The sequence below is a fragment of the Melanostigma gelatinosum genome, assembly GCF_949748355.1.
Source record: "Melanostigma gelatinosum genome assembly, chromosome: 3".
Taxonomy (NCBI): domain Eukaryota; kingdom Metazoa; phylum Chordata; class Actinopteri; order Perciformes; family Zoarcidae; genus Melanostigma; species Melanostigma gelatinosum.
In genome coordinates, this window is record NC_136636.1 from 21,402,643 (window position 1) to 21,412,659 (window position 10,017).

Genomic DNA, 10,017 nt, shown 5'->3' on the forward strand with positions numbered 1-10,017 from the left:
AGGGCGAGTCAGTCTTGTCTCAAAAATAGTTTCTTAACAATGTTCACTTCATATCAAACAGTCACTACAACGAAGCATTATAACAATGAACTTTTATATAAATTGGTATCCTTTATCATTTTAAATACTTCCAGATAAAGAAATAAATAAGTTACACAACACCGAGCAGAAGCTGTTCCCATTGACGTGTGTGTGTTCAAGACCCATTGTTTTTTCTCATGCATGCATCGACACAAAGACAACTTTTGATATAGCGCAACATTATCTGTATACACAATAGCTGCAGTATTATACATGCTCTTTGTGATATGTTCAACACTAGATCCTCTGCTGTTCTCAGGGAATGCTTTCATCATCATGCTTTGCCTCCAGCTGCGAAAGTTATTTGACCGTCTCCGCCGACCTTTAATGCCAAAGAATTCCTTGGCATCGAGCTTGTTGAGACCCGCGGACATCATGCCGCAACTACGAAATGTTGTAGCAGAAGAAAGGCCGAACTGAGTCACCCTCAAGGAACAAAACAAGGGAGGTTTCACCAGACTTTGGCCTTCATTTCAGTTTCAGCTGCTGTTGGACCCAACACACATTGTGCATAGTTGAGTCATATTGGCTTGCGTCTCGATTGGCTTGTTCTCCAACTAATTACATAATAATTGCAGACAAATATGTGCATTTATTACTGCCGCATTACATTACAGATATAAAGAAAAAAACATTCCTTGTGTAAAGATGTATTTTGGAAATCAAAAAGGAACTTGAAACATACATTTCTAAGCACGGTTGTTCATTTCCTGTATTCAGTTTGTTTGCGTTCGATTCACCTGCCTGGCCATTATTGTGAAATGAGAGATTCATTTGGAAAAAGGTCAGTCCTTCCCGTGTGTGTTTTCTTTTTTTTCTCCTGTTGGTCAGTTGATTTTATGGCGTCTGGACCGCTCACAACAGCAGGCAGCCGCTTGGTTTCTTGGGCTTGCGGACCTGCAGCGCCGCTCTAGTGGCCATCTCGAACACTTCCCGCACACCGTCCTTGGTCTTGGCAGAGCACTCCAAGTAGCCAAAAGCAATGATTCTGCTGGCCATGTCTTTGACTTCTTCTGTCCTCACTGGCTCCTGCATGGTTAGAGCAGACATTGATGTGAGGTAATGTACAAAAATGATCAGTAGTAAATATGTCATATTGCTTAAAAAGTTTTAAAAAATAATAATATTGACAATGCGACAATGAGATCCTTGCTTTTTAAAAAGTGAAGCGTGATGAGCTGCAACAATTAAATAATTAATTAACCAGTCAATGGACGGAAAATTATTTTGATAATAAAGTTATTTTTCAAGCAAAAATGCCAAAGAGTCTCTGTTTTCAGCTGATGTTTTTGTCATACATGACAGTCATTTGAATATCTTTGGAATTTAAACACTCATAAATTGTAGCAGCCCTGAACATGTATGGTCCACCTGCCCATCCCAATATTGTTTGCCCGGGCCCTTATAAAACCACATAAGATGAATTTGATGCATTTGTGTTTTCTGTCCGTCTACACAGTCTTTAAATGATGACAAATGTATCAGTTTAACACTTGGGATCAGTCACTCGACTGCACACTAACCCTCCCAGCTAAGTCATAGTTTACACATGTCGGACCAACAATGTCCTTGCGTGTGACCACGTCCGATCCAAAACGCTTGAACTGATGACTTGGTGCTACTCTTTGTCAAACGGCTCCTGATTGCCACAGAAAGGAAAAGCTGATGATGGAGTTTGAAAGAGCTGGAGAGCTTTGCCAACATGTTGCTATTATGAGGTGGACCTGGAGACAGACACAGAACTGGCCACAGTGGCATGCTGTGACACAGTCAACCAATATGCTGCGGTTATACATATAATATAGTAAGACTGACAGGCTAACAGCCTTTGCAGAGTGCTGTCACAGAGGGAAGTTAACGCGCAGGTAAAAAAAACAATACAAATATGTTCCATCTGTCTGTTGGTATTTTAGAAAATTTCTCAACGTCTTCCCAAATCAATAGTTTTCATATGTTTGCACTTCATTTATGTTGATACATACTAGTGTAGTATCTGGAGGTAGCATGTCAACAAAGCAGCCCCTTGACCCTTTGTAATGCAGTGCTGTCGTCACCTTTATCTCCCGGTGAAGCAATATTTGCACCTATATGCTGAAATTCACGGTAAACACATTTAAACGGCACAGATCGGGAGCGAGCGAAGGACTTTGAAAGTTAGCGGAAAGATTACCGTGAGACAACATCCGGTTTCTTCAGATGAACATCCGGTTTTCAGAATAAGATGCCAACAAAGTATGAATTATAGTCACATTAAGTATGAAACATGCTGCCTGCATCTCGTGAACCAAACGTTATTGCCCTTTTGTTCATATAGCAGTACTTTTAAAATAAAAGTGCGAATACACTACTTTTGAATCATTATTGAACTTTGCCATAACAATGCGATTAATCGCAAAAAATCAATGCGATTAATCGCGATTAAATATTTGAATCGTTGCCCAGCACTAGTTTCTACCCATCAGCAGCCCTTTGTGCCCACGTATTGAAGAAGTGCCTACTTCTCCCTGATTACCTCAGTCTCTCTCTTTTCTTTTCTTCATTGACCTTTATATGCTTTAGTACCTGCTTCATCTTGGCCAGCTCTATCCGTGTGTGCTCATCGTTCCTCAGGTCCTTCTTGTTCCCCACCAGGATGATGGGGACATTGGGACAGAAGTGCTTCACCTCAGGCGTCCACTTTTCAGGGATGTTTTCTGAGAGAGAAAGGAAGAGAGAGAGAGACAAGAAGTGAGCAGAAGCACTCGTGAGAGGGGGGGGGGGCTGTAAGAAAGGACAGGCAGTGCAGAGTCACGGCGCACAACACTTCATGATGGATTGCTCTGCAGACAGCCTGAGGGCAAAGATGCTTTTAGCTGCGCTACTTCCCATCAAGTCATTTAACAAACCGCTTGCTGAGCTCATATGAACTGCCTCAATTCTGTGAGGATAAACACAATAACAAAACATCACTTTTACACAGTACAAGTCAGGCATCTTATCATTTTGACATACGAGTCATCTTTCTGTCGCAGCCAGGTTAATGTCATTCAGACTAACCTGTTTGAATATACAAATAAAACACATGTCAGCAGTTCCTTACCTAAACTGTCCGGGCTGTCGATGGAGAAGCACATGAGGATGACATCTGTGTCGGGGTAGGAGAGAGGCCTCAACCTGTCGTAGTCCTCTTGGCCTGCAGTATCCCACAGGGCCAACTCCACCTGAGAGAAAGAACACTAACAAACTAAATACATGCACTGTAGATGTAGATTCTCTGCATGACTCGTTTCAATGACGACATGTTGTAAATACTCCAATGTTAACCATTCTAAATAAATAAAGTTGCTCACTGTTCTGAGTGATTACATAAACATTTAACCAGTCAAGACATCATGAATGATGAAGTTGCTTTTATCATACTCGAAGAGCCGTGACTATTTGGAGTATGACGTATGAACCTTGAGGCATGTGGTGCGCCAGAGCATTTCTTTCCCCCAAAAGGCCGACGCTTTAAATACCGTGAAGTAAATCATTTGTATGCTTTTACCCCAGCTGGAATTCTTGTTTCGATATTTCCTTCTCATCACCACTGCAGCTCTGACCTGATCAGCTTCACAAGTCTGTTACGTTCACAGTGAACTCAGGGACGGCCTCCCATCACACCACCGATTAATTCAATTCGGGAAAGTGGGAGATGAGCAAGCATCAAACCAGATACCTTCTGTCCCTGTACAGGCTTCGACAGACGCTCTTTAGTTGACGTTTAGTTGTGTTGAAAAGGGGGAAAAAACTAAATACTGGAACTTTGCTGAATGGACAATGGATTGTGGTATGCACACAGAGAGCCCAAGCATCAGTTAACGGTCCCAAAATAGAAGTTTGCAGAGGCAGAGGGTGGGAGGAGGTGGCCGCATGAGCAACCGGAGTTATGTTCGCACTGGACTTGTTGTACGCTGCAGACTTTGGGGAGGAAAAGAAAAGAGGGGGGAAAAAAACAGCTATTTTGAGAGGCTGCCCAATCCATCGAAGGTAGATTTAAAGGGTAGACACTTTTCTTTCCCAAAATCATCCCCCTTAGACCGATTTCTATCATGGATCCTTAACTCTTTATTTCCAGTCCAGAACACAGCAGTTAAACCCCCCCCCCCACCCATCCCATCTTAAATGCAACCAGGACAGGAAATGAGAGGTTTATCGGGCAGGAGGGTCCCGGCGAGTGGAGAGGGATTGCCAGGAAACATCCCTGTTCCCCCGTCTGAACAGGAAGCTGGGAAGTAGAGTCATTTCCTGTTTTGGCAAGCGGTGATCCTGCAGCAGTGGTCGGCTCAAGAGAACAAAACAAGCCATCTGCTGCTCAGACTCGAACCTCGCTGACCAACTCCGTGCGAGTCAGATTCAGGACATCACACACACTTGGGAGCAGGACTTTAATGTAGTTTGTTTCATAACCGTGTCTGAAATAACTATTTACCAGGGCTGAACAATACGAGGAAAATATGTAACCACTTTGTTGAATATAGTGGAAACCTAACATGCGATACACAAATAAAGTTTACTCAGTTCTGCCTCTCAGCATAGGACTGCTAAAATACAACAAATTGCTTGTTGATTTAAACAGAAATGGCATTATTTCCAACATTCTTGTGTTCACAAATTGAGCATTGAACTGAAAACAAACACTCATTGAAACTATTTCAACCAACTCTTTGATGAAAAAACTAAATCCTTGAGCGCAACTTTCGAAATGAGTTTATTGCACAAGTTGACAAAGTGATACAAAAATATACTGTGCAGCCCTACCATTTAAATATTGAATGCACTTCATTTACCCTCCACCATTTCATTTAAGTGTCCACATTACAGTTCAGTGATGACTCAACAAGCCCATGATTATTAATAAGTGTCCTAAATCTGAAATGATTGCTCACTATAGTAAACTCCTCTCTTATAGTATATAGATAGTAGTGGATCAGTGAAACGTTGTTGCAGCTCTGGATGTCTCCACATTAATAAGGTGCTCATGGATTTGCACTTAAAGATTTGGATAAATACAAGCAATAAAGTATTAATCCAACCTCTTCTTGTCCAAGTATATAAGCTAAGCAGCCACACAATGGTAGAATAAAACAGTATGATCATGCAGTTTCCCTTATCAAACTAATACTAGTCAGCACTGCATCAATGCTGTTTCTGTATTTCCATATCTTCTACATGGATCATCAAATGATGAAGGTCAAGCAGCCTTAGCCTCGGTCTGTTAGTGCAATACCATGTATGCAGCCATGAAGTGCACACGTATGACGTCTTTTACAAGATTCTCTTTGTAAAGCAGAAGGTCATTTAGGTCACTCGTATTACTACTTTAAGGACAGTGTGGGCTTATGGCAGAAAGACTTTCTACGCCACAGAAACAACCACTTCTGGACTGCTTTACTCGAGTGTCAAATGTACAAACCTTTTTTCCATCAACCTCGATGTCAGCGATGTAGTTCTCAAACACCGTCGGAACGTAGACTTCAGGAAACTGGTCTTTACTGAAAACAATGAGGAGACATGTTTTCCCACAAGCTCCATCCCCGACAATAACCAGCTTCTTCCGAATGGCTGCCATCGCTGTTTGGAAACAAGAGGAGAGCTTTTAAGAGAATCTGTCATACAAAAAAACAAAAAAAACAGTGGTGTGTCAGAATGATCAGCAGTTACTACAAAAGGAACTTTTTTTGCCGTCATGGGAGATTTTGCTTGTCACACTGTAGGAACAAGCCAAACTACATAGTCACACTTTGTCATCCCATTTGTGTATTCTACGCTGCAGATATTTCAATTATTTCTAAAGATCACAGGAACACGAGATGAATCGAGAACACGATGTTGTTCAGAACTTCATCTGCTCATGCTGACATCTGACTGACGGCTCTTCATCACCTGAGCTCCCCGATCTGCACGTCGTCACAGACCTCGAATCAGAAGATGACAAATCTAGACGACAAAAGCTATGTGAGGAACAGAGGACAAGGAGGAAGATAGCGAGGAGACGGGGAAGAGAAAAACAGGAGGAGGGGGGGGGGGTGTTGAGACAAACTGGGGCACGAAGGAATGTGCCATCAGGCCTGATAGCTCCTCCCCGTTTGTTTCCCTCTGAAATGTGTACGGAAAAGAAAAGCATCCAGGAAATCAGAGCAGCTGGTAAAGTACTCACTGGTGTCCTAAAGCAGACAAAAACACTGTCCTGCTTTCGATCTCTCCAGATGCTTCTTAAGAAATACTCTGTAGGTCGTAGATAATACCCTGATTCTCTCAAAATGACTTTGCATTAAAGAGCCAAAAGCTAAACCTGCTGCACACATGTTCCAGTGTTGCTTACATGGTTAAAGGAGTTGTGAACATGTGTATAAACTGCAGACGGAAATAAATACCATGCAAGTATTTACTGCCGAAACAATGTCAAACAAAGATAGATGCAGGGTTTCATAGTTTTGGAGAAAACTTGGTGTGTAAGTCAATGAACAGAAATTCAACCACTCTGATCATTTATTAAAATCCTTTAAGTCATTTATTAAGCACTCCTGCCACATTTGCCAGTTCCAGCTTCCAAATGGAAGGATCTGTCCACTGTAAAGTAGAACACACACATTAAACTTGATCCAAACACAAGACGAGGAGCCATTCAAACACAAAGGAAAGCAAAGCACCATCACTTCCTACAACTATTTGAGCAATGCCCCGGGTTAATGAACACACCACCTCTCTCTTCAGGAGGTTTCCTGAGGCTTATTGGGGCCAACAGGAGTTATGCAACAAGCTGAGCAGAGCGTAACCCTAAACCAGTGAGGTAGTGCTGCCTTTCAATCCTCATATGACTTTTAAATCAACAACAATGCTGAACGCAGACCATCATCCAACCAATAAAAGGCCTGTTGTTCATGAGATGACGACCTTTTTGTTCCGAGGTCCTGTAAACAACGTATTACAGGAAATGAGTCGGTGTGTACCGGTAATTGTTTTGCTCGTCCAACAGGCCTCTCAGGGCTACTCCTCTTTCTTAAATACACTAGACACAGAAAGCCTGGCGTTACAGATCAGCTGATACCAACACTGACAAGTTATTTCCTGGGTTTCTGATGTTGTTGCCATTACACAGGAGTTGTCAGTCGAGCTCTGCTTGTAGATTGAAGGCTTCAGGACTAACAGAGCAATAAAACCAAGGCTGGATTTTGACTGTTTGGCAGTTTGGCAGATAAAGCATTCACTCAGATTACAAGTCTAGCCTGAATCTCTGTGGAAGAAGGCAGAATGTATTTTACTAGAGAATAAAAAAAAAGGCTTTTAAAGTACTTCAGGGACGTGCTTCTTACAGGAATGTCCTCCGGCGTCTTTGGTTTCCAGCTACAACACATTTTCTACTAAATTATCTTTAAGAGGCGAAAGCTAAACAGGGCGCATTTAAAAAAAGAAACTTTTAGATAACGCAATAATTAGCCTCACCTCCGTCTGTCTGAGATAGGGGCCAAAGGTCATAAACTGAGGTTGTGGCTGAGTCAGAGCAGACAACAGCTGTCTACACCACCTTTAAAAAGCATCTTATCTGACAGGAGGCACTGACATCAGATCACATGCAGGATCAGATGTCAGGTGACTTCTCAAAAACTCTTACAAAGAAAGCTTCAGGCTGTTTGGGATCAAGCATTTATGGACACAACGTAGAGAGTCCTGAGTATGAGCTGCATGACTCAAGTGAATAAAATTGAAATGAGAGTGCTGAGCTCTCTTGCACAACAGCTTCTTACATTATTCGGGGCGTATGTTACAAACACATCAGCTCCTTAATTATCATCGAGCCAGAACTTTACTGGTACACCCATGGAAATGACCAAATGTACCCAAAGTCAGCCAGCCCATAAAATAAAACCAGGTGTGACATCTCCATTAAGGCGCCTTGAGGACAATAACCTCTTGACTCAGAAAGAAAACTCTGACTCTACAAAGATAATTAAGGAAATTAAAAGTTAAATACGATTTTTATGTTCAACAAATATTTTGACAACTACACGCATTTGCTTTCTTGCCGAAAGTTATTTCCCAAAATGTTGTGACCAAACTGAAAGACAAGAGGCCGAGGATGTGCACCTCACGACTTTGAGAGAACCGACACCTCCTGACTGACTTCTGTTCAGTAACTCAGGTCACAAGAAGACAAACCAGATCTCGTCAGTGTGCGCACGAGGGACCAGCAAAGGATTTAACTCACGCTTCTTTTCATTAGCAATTCATCTGCAGATTATTTTCTTAATTAATCCAACAATCATTTGGTCTATAATGAAAGGAAATGGTTTAAAATGACCATGACAACTTCACAGGTGACATACTAAAACGGGTTGTTTTGTCTGACCTGCAATGACAAAGCCAACGATACACTTTACCATCATAGAAGCCTGAAATCAAAATGATTTAAACAATTAAAAGTGATGCTGATTTGCTGTACGCAGCTCTAAAGTACTCTATAAAAGGGCAAATAAATGTTTTGTCCATTGGACAAATCAAGCTACTAGAATTTTGATGTATATTTTTCACTACTTTGATATTTTACAGACCAAAAAAAACAAATGAATGATTTCAAATAATCAGCAAGCTTATAGATAACAACAATCGTTAGATGTAGCTCTAATATATAAAGCAAGAATACATTTAGCAGACACAAAATGCACAAGTGTGTTGTTCAACCTGCTCATATCCAGTTGTATTGATTGCTTAGCATCTATTAAAACACAAAAATATTACATTTTAAAATGATAATTGACGAAATTGTTTTAGCACTCGTTTTGCGGTCAACATCTATCTGCAAGAGTTTAAGAATATATATTTGCTATTACAGCTAAAATATTCAGGAGGACGAGGACAATACGTAATCATTTATTGTGAATTTGAAGTTATGAATGTGACCTTCCTATTTCAATCTGATTAAATTGATGTGATCAGACCTTTTCTTTAAATACACATCATTCAGCCAATGTGGGCGTTTTCAGCCTAAATAACGAACCAGATTTCACCTTTTTTTAATTTTTGTTGTGTTTGCAAATCATTGTTCAAAGAGACTGAACAATGAGGAAATGAAACGCTGCGAGGAATAGAAATAGCTCATTAGGAGACTTGCCATGCTGGTGCTTATTGAGGTCGCAACAGTAGACTGTAGGAACATGATCTGCTGCGTTGACTTTAACTCGACCAACAATGAGGCCATCAACAGTTGTAACAGAAACACAACTACACTCGCGCTGCTTGTCTACTTCATTACAGTCAGGGATTAAACTAACAGCTAAACAGGAGAAAGGCGAATGTCAGTATAAGGACAAGCCACCACCTTGTTCTCTCACCTCATAAGTGAGCCATGTAATCAGTCAAGTCAAACTACAGCTTCATAATTACCTGTCAGCAGCCAGATGACAGGTTTTTATGAATATGAATCCCCCGCTTTCGTCACGATCGTGACACACACACATGTACACACAGACACACTCAGTCACTTCTTGCTGCAGTATTCGCTTATTATATAGAGAAGGTGCTGAGAAACGGGGCAGGCGAGCAAGAGCCTCCCACCGACAAGCTGGCGAAGCTAACCGACAACCGGTTCCGTTTAGGACTTTCAAAATAAAAGGGCTAGGTCGTTACGGTTAGAATCCATCACGGTCGTCTTCACACAGGTGATTAGTTCAGAGCCTCCAGTCATAAAAATAATTCTATATGAATGTGACATGGAATATTAGTTTGTTTGTATAATATAAAGTTCTCTAGAAAATACAACAGTGTTGAAATCTTTAAAAACAAACATAGGACCACACAATATTTAGAGATATTTGACATTTGTGTTTTTTTTTATTATTTTTAGTAAATTGCCTAAAGGAATTTGGTGCAAGGTTAGATCACTAATTGCCCCAGGCCCCCAAAAGTTCAACGTTTGAT

General features: G+C 41.1%; 1 protein-coding gene across 1 annotated transcript; it reads right to left on the minus strand.

Annotated features, from left to right (window-relative positions):
* Window positions 1-12: 12 nt before the first annotated feature.
* Window positions 13-9,601, minus strand: LOC306775513 (rho-related GTP-binding protein RhoA-D-like). The gene is made up of 5 exons (XM_079265963.1): window positions 9,484-9,601; window positions 5,516-5,673; window positions 3,161-3,281; window positions 2,644-2,774; window positions 13-1,110 (listed from the first exon to the last, which is right to left on the minus strand). Exons 2-5 carry the CDS (start codon window positions 5,669-5,671, stop codon window positions 937-939), a joined length of 582 nt encoding a protein of 193 aa, XP_079122089.1. The 5' UTR covers window positions 5,672-5,673; window positions 9,484-9,601; the 3' UTR covers window positions 13-936.
* Between the last annotated feature and the right edge of the window lie 416 nt (window positions 9,602-10,017).

Coding starts and splice junctions, on each gene's coding strand:
- LOC306775513 (XM_079265963.1), bottom strand. CDS start 5,671: ATGGCAGCCATTCGGAAGAAGCTGGTTATTGTCGGGGATGGAGCTTGT. Junction 2,775..3,160: donor CGACAGCCCGGACAGTTTAG/GTAAGGAACTGC, acceptor TTTCTCTCTCAG/AAAACATCCCTGAAAAGTGG. Junction 1,111..2,643: donor AGCTGGCCAAGATGAAGCAG/GTACTAAAGCAT, acceptor CTAACCATGCAG/GAGCCAGTGAGGACAGAAGA.